General features: G+C 39.9%; 1 protein-coding gene across 1 annotated transcript in view; it reads right to left on the bottom strand.

The window, feature by feature from the left end:
- The window catches only part of LOC137284420 (uncharacterized), a 62864-nt gene extending 35214 nt beyond the window's left edge, over positions 1 to 27650 (bottom strand). Inside the window, exon 1 of the mRNA XM_067816219.1 lies at positions 27275 to 27650. Within this exon, the coding sequence (XP_067672320.1) occupies positions 27275 to 27281 (7 nt within the window). The 5' untranslated portion in view covers positions 27282 to 27650. The remainder of the gene's footprint in view (positions 1 to 27274) is intronic.
- Between the last annotated feature and the right edge of the window lie 337 nt (positions 27651 to 27987).

Below are 27987 nucleotides of genomic sequence, written 5' to 3'. Positions count from 1 at the left end.
TAGGTTCAGTCTCATATATCTACCAAGTACTGAGGAAAAATCTTGAATAGCTTTTGAGTTATGCTACGGAAACAAAATGATTACGGACGGATGGACGGACGGTGGACGGACGGACGGACAGACGAGGCGTCGACTATATCTCCCCGCATTACATGCCGGCGGGATTTGTTACTTTAGCAACTCGTGTTGATATATTTGATATCGGGAGACACTTTATCATCCAAAATCTAGATACAGTTTCTAATTTCTTCACCATTTTGTGATGTTGTCGAACTTCGGATAACTGGAAGCATTTGCAAAGTCCCAGCAGCTTCGACATAGTGGTGTTTGTATACCATGACCCATGCACAAATCAATCTTAGCGCTACGGTGATCGTAACTCTAATACTCTAACATAGACTTAAGACGGTATTAGCGCTATGGTCACTCTGTGCAAGTGGACAGCGCCCTCTAACGCAAAAATAGGAAACCGTACCATTACCGTTAACCCCCTGGCTGTACCACCGACTTTTACAGCTGAGGATGTCATCTTTACTTCAGCTCATGCATCTTTAATGAAACGCTACATTCCAGCATCCTTCTTCATTCTGGACTTCATCGGCTTTCGGTTTTCCCTTCTATTATTGATACACCGGATGTTTTAACACTGGGAACCCAAAATACACCAGTAAAGTAAAAGACGCCTCCCTCGCGTCTTATCGCAGAGCTTTGCTCCAAGGATCCTGGCTGAGTTTCAAACGTAATGACTCCTAATGGATCGCCTTGACGTTGGCATCATGAATTGCAAAGACTCTCAAATTGTCGTTTTGCGTTTTACTGTTACTCTGTCAATCATACCAAGGTCACCTTAATGGCACTGGGAGACGTGAACGGTTACGGAAACATCTTGGAATATATCTAAGTTGACTTGGGGGCGTTTTCGGGCACGTTCGCCAATACATTGGCAATAAACACCATGGTTAAAGGACTGGTTCATATATTAGTGTCACTGACTAACTGTTATGCACACAACGCTGGAGAGTAAACACTCTGCCTTCTTTGCCGATATAGAATCCATTAGCAGGTTTAGGAAAAATGGTGGTTAATATACATTACATCCCGTGAAGAACCGGGCAAGAAGTGGCTTTCAGCAAGCTGTTTCTGTTGTAAAAGGCGACTGAAGGGATTGGGTGGTCAGGCTCGCTTACGTGACTGTCACATATGATCATATCTCAGTTACGTAGATTCGATGTTCATGCTGTTGATCACTTGATTGGCTGGTCCAGACTCGACTATTTACAGGCCACCGATATAAAGCTGGAATATTGCCGAGTCCGGTGATAGACAACCAGCCAGCCAACCAACCAAAACAATATTTTTGAGGTAAAGCAATAGTTTCATTTATACAATTTCGTACGCATTGCGAATTATTTCAAATTATGTCATTGGCAATGTCTTGACCGATACTCCAAGTCGGTAAATAGATGTGAGTACAACTGACGGATACTTCTGGCTGCCTAAGTTCTAGCTTTCCCTGTACATTGGTGATAATCTTCATCACAAGTTAAACGACGCCCATTACAAGATAAAATACAATTTCAGTGGTACATCACTATGTCTAGCATGAACTTCACAATTGTGTGGACTTGGCCAAATTGAACTTGGGCCGTCGGCGTGACGAGTAAACGCTATAACCTCTAGACTACCCCAACCCCCTCCAATATTCAAACACAAATGCATATCTAAAGTAATGGCAGCGAATACCACTCACATTCCCACATTACTTTCACTACCGCATTCATTTCAGGACTGACAGTACATAAAAATATCGCTGCTTGGTTGAAGGAGGAGAAGTATTTTCCCAACAACTGAATAAACCCCCTGTTTTCTTAAAGGTCACATGCAACGTAAAGCACAACTTTGCAGATTCTGATACCTTTAGGTATGCATTTACCGAAACAAATCATCAAAAATGCGAATGTAATCTATAAAGTGGAAAAAACGCGATGAAAAAAGGTGTTATACTTGTTCACATGACATGCTTTTATGTCTGTGGGTTGCAAACAAACTACATCCATTTTTTCCCAATGACTGTATCTGACGAAAACTTGTGCAAACCCTTGTCAGTTTCGAGTCCTGATTTGTACTTGGACGAATGACTGTTCCCAGCCACGCAGTATAGTTCACCATCTCTACTGAGATGATTTTTGATTGGATCGAACGCAAATTCAGAGAATATGCATTTACAAGACCCAGCATCTCTATATACATTCTTTATGGATAACGAGTTCTTCTAGTGTGTATGATTTTATTTGACAACGGTATATGAATCCATACTGAAACGACGCATCAAGTACAATAAAAGAAGTTGTTATCCATAAAGAATCTTACTTTCTTGTGACTCACACATCATCTTTCTGTACACACAATAAGCCCTCATCGTATCAACAAATGAACTAGCCAATCGGAAGCCATCGTTACACTTGAGTGCACATCAACCCGCCATGAATGGGTTCGGTCTTCCGAGCCCAAGTACAAAATATTGCACTTTTGCATCGCGATTGTACGCTCATAATTTTGTTTTTGTTTTGATTTGTTTTTATAAGGAGCAATGTATATTATATGTCACTAATAAGTGATAATTGTGTTTTAATTATGTTTGATTTTTTGGTTGCATGTGACCTTTAAATCAAACTATTTGCCGAAACGTTTAAAAAGATATTGCTTTAAAGCATTTTCAGGCACTAACAATTTGTATTCATTCAACAGTCTAAAGCATAATTATTTGCTTAAAGCATTTTCCCTGGGCCAGTCTATTTTTGTGGATACAATCTCTGCCCCAAATGCCAAAGCACTAAGCTTTAAAATAGCTGATATTTTCACTTTGAAATTCCTTTTCCCCATAGAACGTCTTTGACTGATAAAGTGTTATCTTAAGTAAAAGGTGAAACAATCTGACTTGAAACCAAACTTTAAAAAAGATAGCAAATGTGCGTAGTCAGCGAAAAGTATTTATAATGCTTTCGCCTCGTGTCGACTCTATTGTCGCTTCTAAACCGCTTTCAGCTCAATCCGAGGGGACAATTTAATCATTCCAAAGATGAAACACGAATATATTTTAAAGAAGAAATAAATAACAAGGGCTATTTTTAGAAATGCTAAATCAGCAATAATCTAATTTAAACATCATACTGGTTTTACCATCATTAATATATATAATTGAGACATAACGAAAAGGAACATCGTGCAAAGATGCCATCTTTCCTGTCGTCCTTGTGTCTCATTTTCTATTGTCATCACCGGCTAAACTACAGAACACCTCTAAACAGTTACAAGGGCCTTTAAGGGGGAAATAATACACCACCTCTCTCCATAATAAGCTACAAAAATCGATGCGACAAAGTCTTTCAAGTGTAGTAAGCTTTGGCCTTTCCAGAAATACCAGCACTGATAACGGTTTTGTTGTCAGGGCGTTCGTAATCTGATTCCGACCAGCAGGATTGGACATGAAGCTAATGATGTAGAAATACATTAAAGTTAACTAATTTATCACGATGAAAGTAACTTGAAAGGCGGGGAGCTGTGTGAAAAACTGGTAGAATGCTTTTTCAGGAGGGGCGGTGTTACGGGACACAATGAGGCATGATTGTCTCCCATGCAAAGAATAAAAGACGTAATGGTTTTCTTGATTTTAATCAGCTATGGAAAACCCTACTCCCTGCACATGCTTGTTCCCCCAAATATTTATACCCTTACGGCTGAATGAATGTATGTATGTTTGTTTTTCAACGCTGTACGGTCATCAAATGGGCAGTGATCAACAGAATGGACAACCACCTACGCAACTTCGATACGATGACACATGTGCAAAGAGTTTGAATGTGACACCGCCTTATTCCATCTCAACATAACACATGTCCAGAGGGCATTAGAATATAATATATGGGACTTTGTTTTCAAACTTAAGGAAATTGACCACTGCCATTTGAGATAGTAATGGCTTTTTCGTCACATAATTTTAGTTACAGTCACATGCAATGTGTATCCATTGACAATGTTTGTGATCAAAGATAACCTCAGAATGTTAGTGAGTGAGTGAGTTGAGTTTTACGCCGCTTTAAGAATATTCCAGCAAAAGTTCCTAAAAATGCACAGTCGTATACGAGTACTGAGAGTACTACACTGATATACACTCACCAATTAAGTCAAATAATTTACAATCTCCGAGAAACTTGCACAGAGACACTGGGAGACCCATACACATTCGCTAAGAGCCTTAGCGTCGTATACAATCGCTGAGTGAGTGAGTTAAACTTTAAAGTCATATCGGCGCTATTTCAGCTATATCGTGACTATGAAAGCTGTAAGTTCAGAAAGGAATAAAAGAAAATATAGATAACAGAATTACCTGTCTGCAAAGGATAGTAAAATGAACAGAGTATCATAGTTATACATGTAAAACTAATATGAAAATCTAAAACGTGTTATCTAGGAAAGACAAAAACAATATTAAGCAAAACAGGGAATAGATCGCCAACGACTGACGTTAGATCACCATAGTAGAGACATGGGTACATTTGCTTCCCGTATGGACCCTTACTGGATTTACACCTTCTCTTCAGCTTTTAGCAATTTTAGACGACCTTGTCATAAATTATAATGATGCTGTGGTTAAAAAACTTGCATGCATAAATTTCCTTTGAATGTTTCTGGACTTAAGTACTCTCTCAGGGGGACAATAATTTTACAGTACTTTAATTCCCTTTGAGGAACGATCCCTGAAAAATCCCACATGATATTAATGTAAACTACGAAATATAAAAAAGTATCTGTTTGCAAAACATATAAAAAACTATTCAACAATTCTAGTTGTTTTAAGACATCAATAATTAAATGAACAGTTTTTACATTGAAATATTATACCTGGTGATGGGAAAAATACAATCGCTGGGTGTGTCGTATACAATCGCTGAGAGTTTCATATACAATCACTGAGCCTTTCAAATACAACAGCTGAGAGTTTCATATACAATCGCGGAGAATTTCATATATAATCGCTGAGAGTTTCATGTACAATCGCTGAGACTTTCATATACAATCGCTGAGTTTCATGTACAATCGCTGAGATTTTCATGTACAATCGCTGAGAGTTTCATATGCAACCGCTGAGAGTTGCACATACAATCGCTGAGACTTTCATATGCAATCGTTGAGAGTTTCATATATAATCGCTGAGAGCGTCGTATACAATCGCTGAGAGCTTCGTATGCAACCGCTGAGAGTTTCATGTACGTCAATCGCGGAGAGTTTCGTATACAATCGCTGAGGGTTTCATATACAATCGCTGAGAGTTTCGTATACAATCGCTGAGACTTTCATATGCAATCGTTGAGAGTTTCATATATAATCGCTGAGAGCGTCGTATACAATCGCTGAGAGCTTCGTATGCAATCGTTGAGAATATCACATACCATCGCTGAGACTTTCGTATACAGTTGTTGTATTGCCAAGGCATCAACTGTGATTCCATTCTTGCGGATACATTCTTTATTCATATGAATCAGAATTTCTGCTCGATTTGACGAAATCAACAGAAGGCAATTTGTCCAGGGAGGTGACTTAAGCTTCTAGCATACACATGATCTGATAACAAAAGTTACGTGGCCAATTTTCTTCCACTCCTTTATCCATCGGAACTAAAAATAAGGAGAATCGTGGAATCGCCTACTTGGTTTCATTCTAAGGTTCATGAATACTGAGATTCAGATGGACAAAACAAATGATCCTCCAGACAAGAGCAGTGACTTCAACTTCCGAACTTAACAAGACTTCGGTGTTTACAGATAATGACATTTGAGTAACAATCAACTATGATCTGCCTGAGAAGACTTCAAAGGGCGTCATAAATACCCTGATCAAAACTTGTTTGTCCAAGAAACAACCTCTATTGCCTTTGTAGAACCCACAGAAAATTTATGGAAGACCTTTTCAAATTAGAAGCATCCGTCATAAAAACGTATGACCGATGCGATTCTCCCACTGGCCCCATGTGTCTCCCTCTGGTCCCGCGTTTCTCCCTCTAGCCCCATGTTTCTTCCTCTGGCCCTGTGCTTCTTCCTCTGGTCCCGTGTTTCTCCCCATGCCTCCGTGTTTCTCCCTCTGGCCCGGTGTCTATTTCAATCAACCCATAGAGATCTATGAATAATGGGATCGGGTGGTCAGACTTGCTGACTTGGTTGACGCGTCATCGTGTCCCAATTGTGTAGAACGATGCTCATGTTGTCACTGGATTGTCTGGTTCAGACGTGATTATTTACAAACCGTCGCCATATAGGTGGAATGTCCTAAACTCACTCTATTTGCATAAGAAAATAACCTGTCCTAGCAGGTGCTTGTGAGTGGCGCTATCCGCAGGGTAAGATACGCTCGCTTTTACGAAGACCTGCGGGCTAAATATTCTCGAAACGTTCGTAGCCCTACGAAATTCTTACGCCCATTCTTAACACATTGGCTACGATCAAAGTTAAGAATTCTGAGGGCTACGAACGTTTCGAGAATAAGGGCCCAGGGTCATCTTGCACAAAGCTATCTTAGCGCTATTCCAACACAAACATAGGGTGGTCGTAGCGCTGAGGAGCTTTATAACATGTTGACCTCAGTGTCGTCAATATTTGACAGTGATGCCAAACCATATTCTTAGGATAAAGTCTGCTTCAAATAGCAGACTCTGTTTCATCTCACAATCATAGCGATGACACCAGTGCAAACAGCATGGAGGTAGAGCAGGTATCAGATTGCAAGGTACAAGGACCATACGAGGGAAACAGCTTGTAAAGCACTTGGGACAAAACCTTTCCCACATCCATCTTTGCGTTAGTTTACATGTCAACACCATAAACATCACTCATTAACAAATGTAAATGCTATGCTACTGTTCACTGAAACTTTACTGAGACCTTGCATGTTGTAACATGCTGTATCTATGTGGGGCGTGGTAGGCGAGCTGTGTAGGGCGCCAGGCTAGTGAGCATGAGATGACGTGTCGAGTCCACCTGTTACCAGGTGTAAACACCTTGGAGTTGACCTTGTGTGCAGACTGTCACACCCCCTTATGTACAATACGCAACATTGTGCACGTAAGAGAACCTAAAAATCCATTGGTATATGCCCAGATGGTGGCCACATGGATACATGAAAACACCTAGTTGCGTGTATAGCAACGTGCAATAAACTTGGACAAAGTACTATGACCGTGTGTCCCAATCCACCCAGCCGTGAATGGGTACCTCGTAAGGATGAGAAACCAGCAACAAATCGGTGCGGCTAGTGGCAGCAAGGGTTGTACTGTCACCAGGGAGTTGATAATACGATGTTGCCTTTGAGATTGAAATCCGATGATCGAGTGAAAACTACCAACACCTTGCGCATGTGCTAGTTGCGTGGATATGTGCGCCATATAGATATCCAATAATACAAATATCAATAATGACGCTCTATCATGTTAAAGTTGGGTTCCTTATTTATATTTCAGTATTTATATCTGTGCAGTTTCTACACATCCTCATCTGCTCAACTGATTAAATGGGACAGAATCATGAAGGTTTATTTCATACTTTACTCCGCTAAGTAGGAAAGTACATTAGCAAGAATAGTTCAGTAGTTTCAAATATTTGTTTTCATATTTTATGCCCAACTCGCCATTACACCAGAGGAGATCCCAAAAGTCGCTCATGTCCAGACGGTCCGGATGGATTATTCCGGGTGGCCAGTTAATATCGTGCGGCCATTAGCCAGGCTGTTGTCACCTGTGAGAGCGTTAACGCTGCATGAACAAAGCCTGCGCAACAAGGGACGCCGGAGCTGTATGTTGTACCATTGTGTCATTCGATGAACTACTTAACATCCCCGGGCAACTTGTGCAATCAATTCGGACGCCTTCAATAGTTTTCATCTTTCACGACTACACAATACTATAAAAAGGGGTTAAATGTAACATACGCTGGATTTGGGATTGCACCTTGTCAGTAAAGGACCGAGCATAGTACTCTGTTTCTGTCTCATTCGAGATTCGAACCTTCTCTGAGGGTCCCGATCCACAAATCGTTCGTATCGTAAATACATTCGTAATTCTATGTTAAAGCATAACTTTACGACATATCGTAACGTTATAGCAACCTTTGCTTCCTGGGAGAGGTGACTAATGGGATCGGGATCTTCTGGCCAGGCTCGCTGAGTTAGTTGACACGTCATCGTATCTCAATAGCGTAGATCGATGTTAGATAACATTCTGCGAACTGATTATGGATTATGTAAATAATCAGAGCACATTGTTGTTGCACAATTTTACTTACAGACGACGAAATCTAATTTCATGTCAGTATTTTCAATTCTAAACATATACCAGCTGGCGTCTATTGATGGTGCGCCATCTTGCGTCTGTTAATGACAAACTATCTTATCATACCGTTACAGATTCAGGTCGTAATCACTCGCGATGCGTTGTTTCATTCCATCGCCATCTGATGTCGCATTTATTGACAGAATAATGATGGTTTATATCAGCAACATTAATAACAACTGTCAATAGAAGATTCAATATCAGGATGCAGGGATATAACCCTGAACTGTTCATTAAGTAGAGCTGCACTATTGCCTTGTGTTCGTTGCCATACCGTGTAGTAATTACTTTATCGAAGGTGGGGATTATACAGATGTGATAAGTCTAAAGTTTTTAGCTAATTAACAACCTTTTAAAAAATCACACCATATGCCAAACGTTATATCTGTTGTTTCATTTTTCTCAACAAAGTACAGATTACTTCTTCGAAAGGCATTTTAGAGGTTGTATAGATGGAGGAAAACCACGTTCTAATGATAGTCAACTTCTTTATTGCAATGGGTGTGTCGTTTCGGTGCTGGTACTAACACCCTTACCGAGCAAGTGATGTTAGTACTCGATCCAGACTCGATTTGCTTCCAATTACAATCGAAAAGCGATAATAATGCTCAAACATATCATGATTTCTTCACGAGCATACAATCGACTCTGCTTTTAGCAGAAAATTTCTTATGGATGTGAGAAAGGATTTTGTCGGTTCTATCGACCTAATCGCAAGCACATGCAGTCAGTATTAACGTTTTTTGCACATTGCCCGTTTTAAGAGACACCTTTTGTCTTGAAATTCACCAGGTGTTGGGATAAAACCTATTCTTGATTATTAGTACAATAACTGAAGAATACTGCTATTTGTTTTGTGTGTCAACACTTTATTTTTCTGTTGAATATAACGTCAACACAAGTGGTGTACACGGCTTCATACACTCGGAGCATTAACGGGAAACATTTAAAGCACATAAGGAAATAAAGCAACTTTTCATAAGCGTCAAGGTGAGTATTAAGGTCTTTGCTGAGATTCGAGTGTAGCAATCTAGCTTAATAGTCCTAGGGCTGTTCCAGAAAATATGACTTTCGTTGCACCCCTGTTCCAACATAGGTTTTTTGCCATTTTCATAATATTTGGAGTGTATATATATGATTTTAAAACATTAACCAAAAATAAAAGTGTCTGTTCTATTAAAAAACCAATTATTATTACTGAGGGCCCAATACAAATCACCAACTGATGAAAAAACACTCTATGTTATATGTAAATCAATTTGCTAAGCATCTTCTCAGAGATTAGCAGAAACCTGTAAAATTAACCTGGAAACATAATGATAACATTCACACAGATGTTTAAAGTTAAATATTTGCAAAATAATTTTATTCTTCACAAATTCCTTGTGTTGTTACAGCAATTTGCTCCTGATGATTTTTCTTGTTTTACCTGATCAAATGTGTGTGGTTGCAAGTTATACCATATACTTATCAACATTTTCGCATATTCAAGAGCTATTGAGTAATATAAGAAGGTGTCTGCAGCTGATTTCCATCTGTGCAACACTGTGAGTAGTTGGTTCGCTGTCTTTCTGAGAGGACTAATGGCAGCAAAAGACATGTGCGTAACAGTTTAGTGCGATGATTCTCAGTCAAAATCCAAGTCATCTTCAGATAATAAGTTGTCTTCATCCATATCTGTAGTCGTGTTTGTCTGATTCTGACATTCGTTGCTATTGCAGTGACAAGCACCGGTGCATCTTAGTTGTTTGACCCTGCATGTGCAACGAATACTGGCACAATTCTGACATTTTCAGCTAACACATTCGAGGGCAGCTTTTGGAGCTGCTCGGGTATCCATCCAGTGTATTATAATGTCTCTATCAATCCTCCAGCCATTCAAATGGGAAGAAACCACTTCTGATTTTGTTTCTAAACAATGCCGCCAAATAGCTGCCTGGTAATTGACACGTTTAATGTGTTTCTCACATGCATCACTGCATGGCGGCAAATTTTCTGGATCTGTTGTGCGTGACCCGAACAGCGCTAGCCGTAGTTTGTTGACACCAAGTTCGGGTTTGCCTCCACATAGGACACAAACAGCCGATTCACCCTCTCTCAATAGAGCTTCATCAGCTACAAGTGATTTACCCAATTGTGCCATGCTGTGAAACCTTGGTGAGACTTTACCAATTTTAGACCCTTCGCCTTGCCACGCCCAACAAAAGCACTTGCTGAACCACATCCACTGAATGCATGATAGCCTATCAAAGCTTCAAACACATCTCGCCCAAGGATAGGCCCAATGGATGTGAGACTGATGTACCGAGTTCTTTGTTTTGTGCCTGTTTTGAATATCATCTGTACAGGTATGAAATGGCTCATGCCTATGGCAATCCAGGCAGCATCTGTGTCTGGTGACTTAAGTACTATTGAGCTAGAACCACGGCTGGCTGCATGCGCTGCATGTAGAGGTAAGCGAGTATCCGCTTCCTCGTGGCTGCCATACAGCTCATGTATGCTTTCCGATTTTATCTGGTTTCTCTCATCATTGACTCTGAGTCGGTGACACTCTTCGCCATTAGTTACAAACAGTGTCCGTTTGTTTAGTTAATATGCATAGCTGGGGTTTTGCCATTCTGTAACCAAAAACTGTGTCAGTTCACGCTTGAACTGTGCATAGATTTTCTGATTCCTTGAATGAATGGTGGTCCCCAGCGATCCTTGCGCAGATGCAGTTCTGTGTTCTCTCTCTACGTTCTTGATTGAAATAGCTGGATATGTGTTCACAACCCAGGCAATTCTTGAACAGATACCAACACCTCTCAGAATATAGCTCAAGACTAGCTGTGACAACTCCCTGTAGGTCATAACTGTATCTAGCTTAAGTGCCTGTAGGACGGTCATTGCATCAATAATCCATGTACTATCACAAGGTACTACATTTACAGGTTCAGAATTTTCTCAAGCTCTCTCTTCCAGTTGATTTTGAAATACAATGTCCAAAGAGGTTTAATGTTGACACTAGTTCCATGCTACCTGTGAGATGATGCACTGAAACAGCCAATAATACATGCTTTGGAGTATTGAGGCCCCTGCTTCAATATGCATGGCTTCTGGGACAATATCAGAAAATATCATCTCAGATTCACTTCGAAACTTTGGATGCCAGGAAGAAATTGTCTTTCCAAATGTCTTAATGATATGTTTCTTCAGTTTTTCTGACCTGTAATTTGACTGATCGATGCCCACATCTTGAAGAATTTCAATAAATCTATCTCTAACATCTGACATCTTCCAAACTTCACAACCATCAACGATTCCATTTATAATTTCATTTGAAAGACGTCTGAATGCCTCATCATAAGCATTGTCTGTGGATATGTTTTCTTGGACAAAGGTAAGACTAAATGTACTGTGGGTATAAGAACTACGACATGATCTATGCACAAGTACATCACCAGCAATACTATCGGTTCCTCCTCTTGCACCTCCTGACAGCTGCATGAGTACCCTATGTTCATTTCTAATTGTTGCAGCATGCCGCAATGTTTCAACAGCTGAGTACAAAGTCATTGGGCTGGCACTTTCCAATTTGCGTCTGTCTCCACGTAGACGTTTGTCCTTCTGGCAAATGATACCCTTTAATATATCTGATTGAGAAACACTGGATCGTGTCAATGGTGTTACTGTCACATCAGGCACAAAACCTGAGCTACACTTTGATGTTTCACTTTGTGTCTGTGACTGTTTTTGATCAGAGAGTTGAATACTCTTGCCTAAGGTGTATGTAGCATAACAGTTGTGATGCTTCACCAACTCAGTCACAGCGTTTGGTAACTCATTTTCGCCATCAATATACTCCTTCAACTTGATGTCAACAGAGTCTTTTCGACGTTTTGCAGCTCTACAGAATGTGTTCCACGATGTTGGTGTAAATCTTTCCAATTTTCCCGGATTTCGTAAGTAACCATGGCATAAACATTCACTCGATTTGCCAGTACTTGCTGTACGACGGCGTTTATCTTAGACTCCATCATTTTGATCTTGAAATCACAACCAAACAGTAATGTAATCAAGATTCCATCCTTTTTAGTTCTGCAATGTTATCTAGCACACTTGCTGTAAATACATTGCAAAATGTCTAAATGTAGCATAAGTTGCGTTTGCTCAGATTCCATTACTCAGTGTTCTTGTCCACCGTTCACTCACATCTGCTGGTGTTAGGGGTAGGGATATTGAAATGTTAATTAATTTCTTCAGGATTATTGGATCTTGATGATGCCTTTTCTGTGTGATAGAGTTTAAATATACCAACATAAGAATATGCATGTATCATGGTATAAAAGAAAACAAGTTGTCATTATACAACAAACAATGTCACTGCTAGAGTTAAAATGAGAGATTCCGGACACAAATGTGCTAATTTTTCACATGTGCACTTGCAAACATTATTATAAGTATATAATTGTTGTTGTTTGTTATATCCGGCATAAACTAAATGGTATTAAGGAAATATTTGTAATCAATTCATCATTTTTTAGCATGTTGCATGTTTTCTTGATATTTGGTAATTTCACAACAACCACCAACAGCAAACACGCGTTTTTTAACACAACGGACAGATTTATGTTTGGTTAATGTTCTGAATTGATAAATTTACTGTTCAAACTAGAAGAAAACACCAAGAAACCTATGTTGGAGTAGGGGTGCAGCCAACTCTAGATTTAAGGCCTATATGGGAAACAGCCCCAGGACTATAAATGCAGAACAAACACTAGAGTTTTTTTATGGCAGTGTACAATTTAATCTTGATAAACATTAAAATCGCTTGTTGTATAAAAAGTTTCCATAAAACATATCTGTCATGTGGACAATGTTACCTCGTAATCAAAATATGATCTTTAACCACTCGAAAAGGGCCAATGCCCTAAGTGGTGGGGGCGTCACTACAGGGAGTAACTGGCTATTAAGGATACTGCGACGATTGACAACACCTGTTGATTTGTCGTTAGTGTTGAACCAGGTGCAAATGGGTGTCATTAAACGTGGCTAGATAACACATTTGCGTTGCCGTTAACGCCAGCTGCTGATGGGTATCAGAGAAATGAAAAAGTAACGCAGTAGTTTTGTCATTAAAGCCTCGGAAAACACAAACTGATAATGGCCTAAGGCTTGGTGAGTGTGAATGAGTGAGTTTAAGTTTACTCCGCTTTTCGCAATATCCCAGCAATATCAGCGCGGGGAAAACCAGATATGGGTTTCACACATTGTACCCATGTGGGAAATCGAACCCAGGTCTTCGGGGTGACGACCGAACGCTTTAACCACATGGCCACCCCACCCCCCACCCCCTCTAAGTTTTGGTAAATATAACACGAAAAAGGCAGGAATCACCGACACAGACACGAGTAGGCATGAAAGGCATAAAAACGTTGACATTAACATGAAGGGATCACCGAATATCAATGCCGACACCAGGTGTTCACGGGGTAAACAGGTCCTGACTTACTTGCAGCACCCGGTGTTATTCCGTGGATTCTACGCACGGCGAAATAGAATAAAGAAGAATAGTTCTGTATAAGGTTTAAATATATCGTAGACTTGCGTCATATGCTGATCGGTCTGAAGGAGAGAAAGAAGGTGAGAAACTGTTTACCTTTAATCAGTGACAAACATTTACGCTGTTAGGAAAAGTCGGTGTGAGCCATTTCAGTGGAATGAGTACGTTCGTATCAGCGGTGTCTTAGTTCCATATAGAGACGTTGTTTAGCAGGTTTGTGATTAAACGTTTCACTCGGCACGTGGAGACCACACGTAACTCACATATCGAGTTCTTGTACCAGTTTTATCGCTAATTGTGGTAAAAACATTTGTTTCATTGTAGATTTCAAATTTGTTTTCTTTTCACATTACAAACACATGTATAATATTTAGTTAAATACACAAACAGTAGGAATGGCTTCTAAGGGCTATTATTGCAAAAGTTTCCCCCTTGAATTATCTCTTTGAAGTCATTTCCCAAATAAATGTAAACTATCGACAGCCACACATCCTATCGATACATAGATAGTTTTTCGTTTCTACAATCGATTAATTGCTACCGGAGACTCATCAATAGCATTCCATCGATTCATCGTTTCAACACTGATAATCAACAAAATTGGTCGAAGATATGCAAGACTGACTTCGCAGAATGAACTAAATTAAACAGATAGAGTGCCCCTATACAGCTGATGTCAGTGGATTGTGAAAGTCATGTTATTCATCAGCAATATTGTCAGAACAAACCCGGAGGCAGCATTGACGGCTTTAGGCGTTTAATGTACACGCAAATCATTAAATCATGAGTTCTGAACCACTCTCATCGTAGTAATACCTGGTAATAATTTAAACATTATGTATGTCATGTAGAAGCCTGAATACATATTGCTTTTACCATCCAATTGTTAAAAGTCCAGATGTATTTAAAGAGCATAAATGACACGTTGTAATGGGTAGGTGGTGATTTAAGCTGTATGCAACATGGTGGTATGTTTGAGGCTTAATACATCGTGTTTTAAGGCTGTGTGATTAAACTTATCACCCGTAGCCCGTTAATGTGTATGTACACTCCACGTTATGTACATCCGTTGTGTCAGAGTGACTCGTTTCTTAATTTGGCTGTCGCGTCCCAGTCTAACATGGCCTGCTGTTCTAACATGTTCACTGAGCGAGTTTAAAGTGCCGGAATCGAGCCCACATATGTCCGAGTGGAAAAACCTCTGAGTCAACTTTGTGTCCAGACTTTTTCGTTGTTGTCACAACCTCTAGTGTATAGTACACAACCTTGTGCACGTAAAAGAACCCACGAATCCGTTCGTACATGACCAGATGGTGGCCACATGAATACGTGAAAACACCCAGCTGCGGGTACAGCAACGTGCAGTAAACTTGGACAAAATACTGTGACTGAGTCCACCCAGCTGTGAATGGGTACCTCGAAGGGACGGGAAAACCATACTAACTAGGTGCGCCTAGTGGCTGCAAGGGTTGTATGTTCCTCAGGGAGTTGAGTTTGGTAATATGATGTGCCGCTGAGACTGATATCCATTGAGGAAAAACAAAAAATATGCTTTGAGAATGCATGTGGATTGGCTTATAGCTCTATATAAATACCCATAAAAAATAAAAAAGAGTCATGGGCTATTTAAATGTGACTGACGTCACTTAACACAGGAAATATGTACTCTACCCTCCACCATATACACTGCACGAATCACAAACAGCGTGAACGTAGCTGATGTCTTTAATAAACTATAATTATCGTTCATATGACTACTATTAAAAGTTGGGAATGACAATAGTTTGTACGTCACGTTCCATCTTTTTGACAATTTCCTTCAACAACATGCACAATCATTAGTTTTATAATCTGAAACATGACAACTGCACTTTCAACGACTGTCGTGCTCCATGGTATTATGAGAGCCGAACGTGAGCCCTTGCTTATTTGCGGAAAACCATAAAACACGCAATGCTTGAACGTATCTCGTCCAAAGAGACTCCTCTCTGAGACGATGACGGTTTTCAATAGCTGAATGCGCCAATGAAATGTGAACGTTTCCATGACAACGGCATCCAAACGGAAGTTATTTATCATAAACATTTCTTTTCAATTAAGATGCAGATAAAATATACATTGCACCCGAAGAAGAATGGAAACGATGAACTTTTATTTTATACAGACTGGATACTCACTGTAATTTCGGCACACTCTGGGCAGTCTGATAGCAGAGTGGTTACAGCGTTCGCTTGTCACGACGAAGACCCGGGGTCGATTCCCCATATGTGTACAATGCGTGAAGCTAATTTCCGGTGTGCCAGTGATATTACTGGAATACTGATTAAAGCGGCGTAAAAGTAAATTCACTCACAGGAACAAGTGGCTTCCAGCAATCCACGCATGGCTTCTGAGCAACATAACGCATGGCTTCCAGCAACCCACGCATGACTTCTGAGCAACATAACGCATCGGGTGGTCTGCTTTGCTGAGTCAAGGCATCTTGCGGGGTTGTCTTGTCCAGTGTCGATGACCAGAGCGTCGTCATATAGCAAGAATTTGCTGGTTACGCTACTGACCCTTTGATAACCGAAACACCCGGTGTCATCATGGTGTGTATCACAGAGACATATATTCCCTTCCGCGCAGCTCTTGTACAATGTTCTAGGCTTTCAGCAGAGATTTCTACTTGAGGTGGAAAAGTCGGCTTAATGCCACACAACAACTACTAAAACTGATGCTCTAGTTGCAACTACTACTACTACTACTACTACTACTACTACTACTACTACTACTACTACTACTACAGACATACCTACAACCATAACAACCAAGGTGGATATATCACAACTACACAGCAATATTCCAGCTCCATGATGGCGGTGTGTAACAAAATCTAGTCTGGGCCGGACAATTCAGTGATCATCACCATGACCTCTACACAACTGACAAGTGTCAACCAAGTCAACGAGCCCGGCCACCCGATCCTGTGTTCTAAGTAATGGAAGGAATTACGGCAAATTAGAAGGAATTGCATCTACTACTACTACTACTACTACTACTACTACTACTACTACTACTACTACTACTACTACTAGTGGCGGCTTTACGGGTATAGAGATAAGGAGTTTGTGGGGTGGTTTCAGGCCTTATTGCACTGTTTTGTTTTTGTTTAGTTACGATAATATGTACCACCCAAGGCCAATACCCCAACAATCAAATCTCCGTTAGTCGCTACATACATTGAAGGAAAAGAAACCCCAAGGAACATGAAAGATGATAGGACAAATGTTCCCTTATTTCCCCCCAAGGCATCACAAGCTTTTAACGTAACGCTTGTAAGGAAACCTGGACAAACATACGGGAACCCTCGTGCTTTCAAGTGTTCCCTTATGTTCCCCCTCAGTATATGTAATCTGTACCAATAACTGAAATGCTGGTTTGTATATGCGACCTCCCAGGTACTGTATGGTGACCTTTCGAGTGAGTCAGGTTTTACGCCAGGAACAAAATTCCGGTCATTTCAATGCAAGAATCAAGAAACACAATGGTTTCAGTTCTGTACTATTGTTGGCATGGTACCCTGACTTTGAAGTGACGAGAGAACGCTTCAACCCCACCGGTTTACCTAACCGGCCCTAATCAAGCTGATGGAAAACATTTTCATGATGCTTACTCAAATCTAGTTTGAAACTTTTTGCTAGCTTATACCAAATACTATTATCTTCTCTTTCAGTCCTCCCACGGAATACACTCAATGGCAGAGAATTATTCCACTCTAGAAATCGCTAACTTGGTTAGTGTAGTATTTACGGTAGCATGATAAATATGGCGTTGAAATAACTGAATGATTGTCCTCCCAGAGGAAACAAAGAACATTTTTTATTTTACATTCGTGAAAGGTCATGAAAATACATCTCATTCCAGTCCATAATATACGCTAATATTGTTGACGTTTAAAAACAAAGGTAGGTGGACGGTATGTTGGGAATCCGAGGTCGAGATGACTTCGTTTGTACTGCCCAGCACAACACTGGTTCTGTGACCGCAGTGTTATGGTGAGTGTTGAATGTCAAGATCATCATGGATGTAGTGATGAAAGAAATGAGCCAAAAGGCCATGAGGGTGTATGGGTGAGCCGCAGTGAGTGAAGTTTGTACTTACTATTACAGCAAATCAAACTCTACGAACATTACATATGTAGTTACAAGATGGATTTATATTGTTGCGGTGTTCCCTCTTCTTGCAAAAAATAGATTGATCAAGATCATACTGAAGAACATTATTTACCTCTGGTATTATACGCCAATCAGTCTGCCAATCAGGAACCAATCAGGAACAATAGATGTTGTGTAAGAAATAAAACTGTCTCCGTTCACAAACAAAAACAAAACCACCTCTATGAAAGCTGATTATAATTGTCCGGCGAGACATGAATATAACTATGTAAAGCATGTGTTTATAAATCACTACCAAATAGTGTGCTGTTGGTGACGTATCATGCCCCAATGTATTCCCAGTAAAGAGAATTCTGTCCGAGTCCAATCAAATTTCCAGTTACTGCAGAGTTTATATCGTGACCTTTTCTTTGAGCCAATCCAAATTAACTTTGTTTTTTCCACATTTATCTTTAGTCCCGAAAAACGAGTTGAAGAGTATTAAGAGTGACATACGAACTTTTCTCATTTCCATCTACATTAAGGTTGTGTCGTCTGCGAATTGTGCAAGAAGATATTCGATGTTGCCCAATCTAATCCCTTTTATATATTTGTTATTTCTAACCATAATACCTAGAACCCCAACACAAATTATAAATAAGTAAGGGGCAATTGGATCTCCTTGGCGGCAACACCGATCAATCTTAAAGGAGTCTGATACAAACCCATTAACGACCACACGAGATTCTATATCATTGTAAAGAGTTTCAATCCATTGTGATATACTTAGTAAAAAAAAAGAAGAAAAAAAACCACATTATGATGAAAAAATATCTTATATTGAAAAACAAATGAACATTTGGTCAGCCAGGAGTCTTACTCCTTTTGGAAGAAAAACTATATTGAAATCACTTATACTTCCAAAATTAAATCATCTATTTTCATCATTGCCAGATCCCCCTAAGGTCCAACTCGAAAACCTTCAGAAAAAATGTTTCAACTTTATATAGAGAGGTAAACCAGATAACGTAAAAATAGATCTCTTGGTTCTTAACCTGGAACATGGAGGCATAAAGGCCCCCAGTATGAGAGGAATTATAATGTACCAAAAACTGAGATGGATTGGCCGATTGCATAGTGGAAATCTTAAGTGAAATATGTTGTTCATCAACAGACTCAGAAATGAAAAATTATTTTGGTTAGCAGATAGCACAGCAGATAGCTACATAGAAAAAGAAATTATTATGACAAATGTCTTGTGGAGGGATGTACTTCTGTCATATTCCCATTTTCTAAGAACCTGTAAAACGTTAGATATACAAGAATCCGAACTGCTCAGTCAGTCGATTTGGAATAATGACGAAATTAGAATTGGCAATCGACCATTTTTCTACAATTCATGGTATAAAGAAGAAGTTGTATTTGTAAACGACCTATTTAGTGAAGAAGGTAGAGTTTTAAAATTTGATGAATTTCAGATGAAGCTTAAAGTTAAAACAATTTTTTTGACTTTCGAAAGCGTAAATAGAGCAGTGTCAGCCTATATACACAAACTAGAACATAATGAAAAAGAAATAAACGTTCTTTTATGTCCAATTTACCCTTTCAATTTTTATCATACTGATAAAAAGTTAAAAAGTAAACACGTCTATGCAATATTGCTTGATTCTAAGTTTCAACAATTGTCTTGCTATAAAAAATGGGAAAGAACTTTAGGCCTACACTTTCCAGATGAAGACTGGAGAGTGTTCAATACCATTGCACAAGAATCTACTCGTAGTGCGGATCTAAAATGGTTCCAATATAGTATAATTCATCGTATTCTTCCGATTAACAGTTTTAAGTTTAAGATAAAGTTATCAGATTCGCCTTTTTGTCGTCTTTGCAATGCAGAAGTAGAGACTATAGAGCACCTATTTTGGTATTGCAAAGAAACTGTGGAAATGTGGAAACATCTAGAAATGTTGTTGAAATCAGTTCAAGTAAATGTAATATTTACGATTTCAAAGATAATGTTTGGTTTAAGAGGAAAACAAAACAATCATATTAATGCGATAATTTTATTAGTAAAAAACCTGATTTACAAATTCTCTATTAAAAAGCAAAAACCTGATATTGCTTACATCAAGAACCAGATTAAACAGTACTATGATTCCACAAAATATTCATCCCGCTTATTAGGTGAAGAAGACATGTTTGTTAAATTCTGGTCCTCCCTACATGATTTATTGAGAGTATGATGTCTTTTATTGTTATCAATTATCTCTACTGTACATCAGAAGCTAGTCTTTATAACTTATTGAGAATATATGTATTCGTTTTATGTGTCTGAATATTGTGAATCATGGCAGTATGTTGAAAATATGAAAATAAAAAAAAATGTGTGTTCAGTTTATAATAATAACAAAGTAAATCTATTGCTCGTTATTCATTTCAGTTCATAAATATAACATGCTTTATCTGACTCATGCAAAACAAAATTTGAATGACAAAGGCATCCGTATCAACACGACTATGCAATTTAGTCCTTCCAGATGTATCAGAACTGCTTGCCGAACATATGTCTTAAAGAAAAATAATTATTCATGTTCAGAAAAATATCTGTGCTGAACGTCAATTATTGTAAGGAGCGAGATGCGTCTTGCGTAGTGTCAGTCCCATCTGTTGGATAACGGGTTTGGAGGTTCTCTGTATGGAGTGTCTTTACCAGCCATAGTGATGGCTTCGATAGAAAACCCACGGAGATTCAAAACATTGTTAACATCGTTATTAATCGTTCAGGCCCGAGCGCGTGAATGTTTAATGAACATGATGTGTTCATTGCTGGAATTGGGCTATTGAGACTGGTGAGTCAGTCTTGGAGAGATGAGACTGGGTGCTGTTAGATCCTTTGATGGAATTGGGGTGTTTGGATTAGGGTGTTGGGAGTAGGGCGCTGAGATTGGGGTGTCAGGATTAAGGTCTAAGTCTAACACTCACTAATTGTCATTAAACGCATTCACTTTCTCGATATAGTCAGTAAAGTTCCGGATTAAAACTGGCCTTCAGTAGCCCATGCTTGTCGTAAGAGGCGACTAACGGGATCGGGTGGGCAGGATCGCTGACTTGGTTGATACATGTCACATGATAACATTTGCGTAGATCGATGCTCACCACATAGCTAGAATATTGCAGCGTTAAACAGCAAACAAACAACAAATACCACCACCCAGATAATGTTCAGTCCCAACCCCAGTCCCGGCTGATAAACTTGGTACATAGTATTAAAATGTATGGTGGAGTGAGCTAACGCCACAGGTCACTGCTGAGGTCAAGACTCTCAGACAAATGTGCAGAGCAGCGTGAACTGCCAGGACCAACAGCATGAAATAACTGTCACCTTTGACCTCCACCGTCTGTGCTGCACATTCCCTCGTGGTATAGTACGTGCCGTGTATGTGGTTCGCCTTCAGACATAATTTCAAGCAAGACTCTATTCAGGATATGTAAGAGTGTACTGAGATATACGACTGTCGGGTTGCTGAATATCCCTGGCTCGTGAAGTCATCTAAATGAACTGAATGCGATGTTTGGGATTAAGTCTTGAGACTGGATTAAGAACAGTTGGAAAACCTGCCAGCAGGAATGACTATCATTACAGGAACCTTCACATCCATTAAATACATTGCCAACGGGGGTTCCGGCTAGAACCAGGTCCAAAGGAACCTTGTCGCCAAGAGATAATTTCACATCCGGTTGTCGCGTTAAAGTTCATAATATCAATCACTTGGTGTAGACTCGATTTCCAATTCAGAAACACAAAATGATTTTCTCCGAAGGAATGTTGTACTTGTTTGTTGTTTGGAACTCACGCGGTTTACGAAACATAATTACTATAACTAATTTTGCATTTGTTCGGAAGGTGCCTGTACGAATACCAATCATAAACAACCATAGTTAAGTTTACTGATGCTTTCATTTCTCATACTATCAAGATAACAACTACTGTCATTACTGATATTGTAACTGGGAAGTGGTAGCCTAGTGGTTAAAGCGTTTGCTCGTTACGAAAAAGACCCGTGTTCGATTCCCCACATGGGTACCATGTGTGAAGCCCATATCTGGTGGCCCCAGACGTACTGGTGCTGGAATACTGTTAGACCATACTTACTCACTCACTCACTGGAGTCGGGATGTATTGGGGTGACACAGTTTTCTAATGCTCATTAATTCGCTATGCAAGGTTGAATCCCTAGGAAAAAACAAAACCCGTGGGTTCGAATCTCTCTTCGCCTCGAGCACATGTTTAGGTTTGTTACCTGTGCTCGTTCGTTTCACTAAACAAATAACCCTTTTAGATGTGGACGCACTATGAGTACTGTTATAATTGACCATAGCCACCATAAAAGCTACGCCTATAAGCGATCCTGAAATGATCCGGGTCAGAACTGACTTCCTGCAACGCATGCCTGGCGTTCAAGGCGACAAACTCGGGGTCACGCTCGCTGACACATGTCATCACATCCCAACTGCGTAGATCGATGCTTGTAATGTCACTCAACTAATTACTGACCGTTTGGGTCCAGACTTTGCAGCGTGCGGCGCCAAACAAAAGGCAAACAAATCAGCATCATAGTAACAGTGATAGGACACAAATGGGCCAGGCATAGTGAGCCATGAATTTTAGTTACAGTTTGCCAGGATCTTTGTTTCACAAAGATGACAAAAAGCTACATCACTGCATCACATCAAGCTTTTACCTGCAAAAAACGATCTAGATCGCGTTGACCACCGAAATATAACTGCCTGGATAATATACAGCTGCAATAACAGCACGAAAACAACAAATATACTCTTCACAAAAAGTTAAGCAAGACAACCGTCTAATCCCATTACATTTTCATTTATTGAAATTGCAGATCATTGAATGTTGCAATGGAAAGGCGCAGTGTAAGTAAACTTATCCTCAGTACTTTTCGTTACACTCCACTACTGCGTCTAACAAAACGTTATGGGAGGTCGCGTCAGGTAACCTTTGAGACTGACGAATCAGAACACAGCTTACCAAATCGAGAAAGTGGACATTCGCACATCCCTTTTGAACCTCGAAAAGGTTCGTACCCGTACGGTTCCGTATGTTATTTGGCGTAAGCTCGCTTCCGGGTGATGTGCACGGCGTACAGCCATGACAACGTTGAGTAAACAGTCGCTGAAAATAGTGTTTTGGCAATATTCAAGGATGTTATCTTGCGGAAATATTAGCTAATGGTAACCATGACAACAGAAACCCCAAAGCGTTTATACTGCAGGTCAAATAACTGTGTTATGTGCGGATTTTTGTTTGTGGAGAGATCTGTGTCAGTGACCTGAATATTTTGAAAGTCCCTCCGATCCCTAAATAGTAGCCGTTGTCTGGTTGGATAAATGTTAACAATATTAGTGTCGGTTTTTGACAGTGAAGCAGTGTTCGGTAACGCGTATGACCATCAAAAGCACGAATGTAGGCTGCTACATGTCCTTGCATTGACAAAATGACCTAAAGTTGCTGTTGTGGAACTTTCTGCCATTCTCTCTGTAATGCCTGCTCAAGGTCATCGGGAATCTGGGGGTGAACAGGAGACCGTAAACACGACTTCCAGTAATGTCCCAAACATGTGAAGTGGAATTAAGATCAGGTGACCTTGCAAGCCAGTCCACAGTGTGATGCTATTTATCTAAACAACATCACTACCGACTATTTCTCGGATATTACCAACCATGGACAGACATTATCATCATAAAAATGAAGTTAGGGCCTGCATGTTGTACCAGAGGAATGAGTACAGGTACAAGCCTGTTCAGCTTGACCTGAGCAAGTCTACATATGTATGGCCCAGTAGGCCAACTGGCACAAACGGCAGGTCGAGTTAACTTGAACAAATAGGGGCGCAGAGAATGTTACACGGCGACATTGTCTCGCCATATGCTGACAATCAACTGGTGTTCCACTTCACAATAACAGATCCAACCAGTTGTGACATGTTCACGCAATGTATTCACTTGATCAGGTCGAGCTGAAGCTGAACGCGCTGCATGTTTTAACCGATCAATGTGGAGGACATTCATGCCACACATTTTGCACATCTTTGTCTGAACATCATTATCGTCATCATCATCATCATCATCATCATCATCATCCCTGAGATACCAGAACTTGTTAGACGTGTAACAGTATTGGTAATGCACGTGTCACAGGGTAAACTTTTCAACTTGACGTTAATCAGGAATAACACCTGGTGTCACCGATATTCCACAATACCTCATGAACACAAGTTCGGGATATTCCCTGAATAGTACAAATTAGGTTTTTTAACGTTTTGCGCCAGATTTCTTTTGCTCGTATTTATGTTTGACAGCAATGCTGTTATTGGAATTGTTTTTTTAATGTCCCAATTAAATGCAAAAAGAAGTTTCTCTTTTTATCTTGACTCAGAGAAACGTTCATCCTATTCCACTTTGATCTGGAGACACAGCAAAAACATCTATGAATGAAATGACTTGCGCTAAATATCTATCTATCTGAAGCCATTGAGCTAATGCAGTTAAATTAGTTGTTACTAAAGTACAATAAAATACTGGCCAATAAAGGAAATTAAAATGTACAGACAAAACACTGAACGCTATTACACGAAGAGCAGGTTCAATAATGAGGCATGATCATGTTTTGTAATTGAAAAGCATGATGTTTCCATTTACCAATCATTGTTGTGTGGCAGGAACATTACAGTCTCATACAGGAAGCATTTCGCAACCTCAACGGCTCGATGTATTGAGTACACAACGTTCCATGATTACAGGATGTATTTGAAGCGAATACACAACCAGTCAGCATATATCGGGTGACCCAAACCGTGTCCAAAACAGGAAAAAACACCTCGCACATGTTCATGTATAGACTAACAGCTAGTCTCTGAAATGAACATATTTTACTGAAAAAATGTTCATAGGGAAAAAAAATAATATAATGAAATGGAGCCCGAGACTTTCTTCATTTTCAGAAGCTCTTGAAATCTAGACTTGCCACATTTTCTAGACTTGCATGGGCTTTCTTGGAGACATACACCTCAGGGTCTGTACGACAGACTAGTTCATGTAGTACTAGACATACAACTATCCACTTGTCCAAAGCGTTACAGAGAAATCACCATGGACATGTTTATCTAATAACATCAACGCAACTACCCACTTGTCCAAAACGTTACAGAAAAACCACCATGGACATGTTTATTTAATAACAGCCATACAGCTACCCGCCTGTCCAAGACGTTACCGAAAAAACACGCATGTGTTCATTTAATGACAGCCATACAACTACCTACTTATCCAAAACGTTCACCATGTCCACCATGGACATCTTTACTTAGTAACGGGTGCACAACTACCCGTTTGTCCTAAACGTTACAGTAAAATCATCACGTACATGTTCCTTTAATAACATCAACACAACTACCCGCTTGCCCAAAACGTTATAGGAAAGCCACCACATTTTCATCAAGCTAAACGTGAAACAATTTCCTTTACTCATCTAATAGTCTAAAACTACTCGGTCATCTAGTTCGGGCTACATGTCCCAGTGACCAAATGACCGACGTTGGCCATTTCGGTAAAGAGATAACCACTACACGATCAATGCAGAGGAGTAATAACTGGATTATCAGGGTACTTTAATCGACATTCTAACCAGAGCTTATGTACCGACTCTCGAAAGCTTTATCCAAAATAAGAAACAAAGACCCTTATTGGACTCGCCAAATTGATATTTAGGAAACAATAAATCTCTTGTAGAAATCTTAAAAATCCCGATAACACAGGCCGCGAAATACGTCCGAATTGACGAATCATTGACGAGAGTGGCATTCTATATTTATTACTAATGACCTTCACAAGAGTGATCACAGAATTATATGATGGGGTAACCAAACAAACGGGTGAATCATTACATGGTCAAAGGACATAGACATATCAACAGAAGTCACGAGTAATATTGTGAGTATGATTTATGTCGAAACCAGCAAGATATCGACGGGGCCAGCAGAAATGGGCATAACATATTGTACCCATGTGGGGAATCGAACATTGTGTGATGAGTGAACGCTTTAATCACTGGGCTACCCCACCGTAAAATACGACAGCCGGAATTATGCCATATTTGTGAACAAAATTAACTGTGTTTTCCCTGACGTCTCTAACTCCCGTTTATATATGACATTTCCTGAGGTATACAATTTCAGGATTAAATACCACACGTCGCTTGACAAATGCCATGGACTTATGATGGCGTGAGACCATTACACTTCACTTCATTAGGTAGATATATCTACGAGGCAGAGATTCATCACAGTCAAGTTTCATTTCCTATGTCAGATCACGCTATACGTGCGAGAAGTGAACCGAAAATCACACGTCTCCCTCGTTTATTAAATAAATATAATAATAATATATGAACAAATTTGAAATATATATTGGCAGGTACAAGCTACAACAAAAAGGTAAGAAGGATAATAATTCTAAAAATCGTTTTCATTAAAATGATGCAGATAAAAATATCTGAGGCACCATATTAAACGAATTCCATTCCACAAATATCAGACAGCTAGAACTGAATCAGATATGGTTAAAATGGATCTTCCTGATGTGTGGGTAAAGGCTACTTATTTAGTTTGTAGATAATCTTCCTCAATGTTCATACCACTGGCGGCGTCTGTAGGGTGGGGTACATTTAGCTGGCCTCGTTATTTTATCTGAAAGATTACACGTCAATTTCGTAATGGATAACGTCGTGAATTCGGTTATATGTGCACCCGTATTTGTTTATGTGTTCATGGGTCAGTACAATCGATCCGTCCATTCAGTTCTACAGCTGGTTAGGTATTCCAAATTGCAAACATAACGTCTCTCGGAGACCTTTTCTGTAAAGAAAAGTCGTTTAAAAACAGAAAAATGAAAGATGTTTGAAACTGTTCTACTTGAAGACGATGTCAACTGAATAATTTTATCGGTGGATATTTTTGTCCAAACCCTTAAATCACCCGCTGAAATAGAATAACATGATGAGGATGTTATTCAAAACAAATTTCGGAACACAGTAAGGACCGTTCCCTCCTTCATACCAGTGTTGACACATAAACCCTTCCCACATCTGGGAAACGACAACTGGTGCAAACAAGCACCCGTCATATGGAAACAATCATAACACCTTACCTGCCATGCTCCCGGGCGATTGGAAATGCCCCCAAATACACCCTTAGCTCTTGAACACCCGAGAGGACATAGTTAGATCGTTCTTCATGGCTCCAGGGACTCCGGGTGGCTCCAGGTGGCTCCAGGTAAGCTCCAAGTGACAGCCTCCGGCCTCGATAAAGCGTTGTTGATCTCGCTTTCCACTCGCTCGCAAGCGGTTCTGCTAGCAGACGACACACTATGTGCGCATGTCACAGCTTCGATTTTCCGACGTGAGCGATAGCTGAACGAAAAGCTATCGGCTGTGATTGTCATCAGCGTTATCAGGAGAAGGGATACAGGCTTTGTTCCATGGGTTTAATATCACAGTCATGGTAATAAGCGAGACTTCCAGATTAGGTCAGTTTGTTTCAATATCGATGTGTCTGGACGTTGAAGCTCACCTGTTGCCTGACCTTGATTAGCTTGTGAGGGTCACAGTAATTAGACACCTCTTCTGTGTGAAATAACAGCCGAGACACTGTTTACCTTTGGCAGTCATTACACGTACTGCGGATTGATTGCAAAAAGTGCCACGAAACATATGGACTCTCTTTGAAGGGTGAGTTCAAATAAAGATTAAATAACCTGTTTTCACATCGAGGAAGTATTTCTTTTGAGTAGCTTTATATTTTCATCTAAATACATGGGGAGCCACAGATAGGCAGGAAACAATTTACTGAACGGAAATTAAT

Source organism: Haliotis asinina, chromosome 1, assembly GCF_037392515.1.
Source record: "Haliotis asinina isolate JCU_RB_2024 chromosome 1, JCU_Hal_asi_v2, whole genome shotgun sequence".
In the NCBI taxonomy this organism is placed as follows: Eukaryota; Metazoa; Mollusca; class Gastropoda; order Lepetellida; family Haliotidae; genus Haliotis; species Haliotis asinina.
The sequence above is the reverse complement of the archived record's forward strand: the minus strand, read 5'-3'. Positions and strand labels throughout refer to the sequence as shown.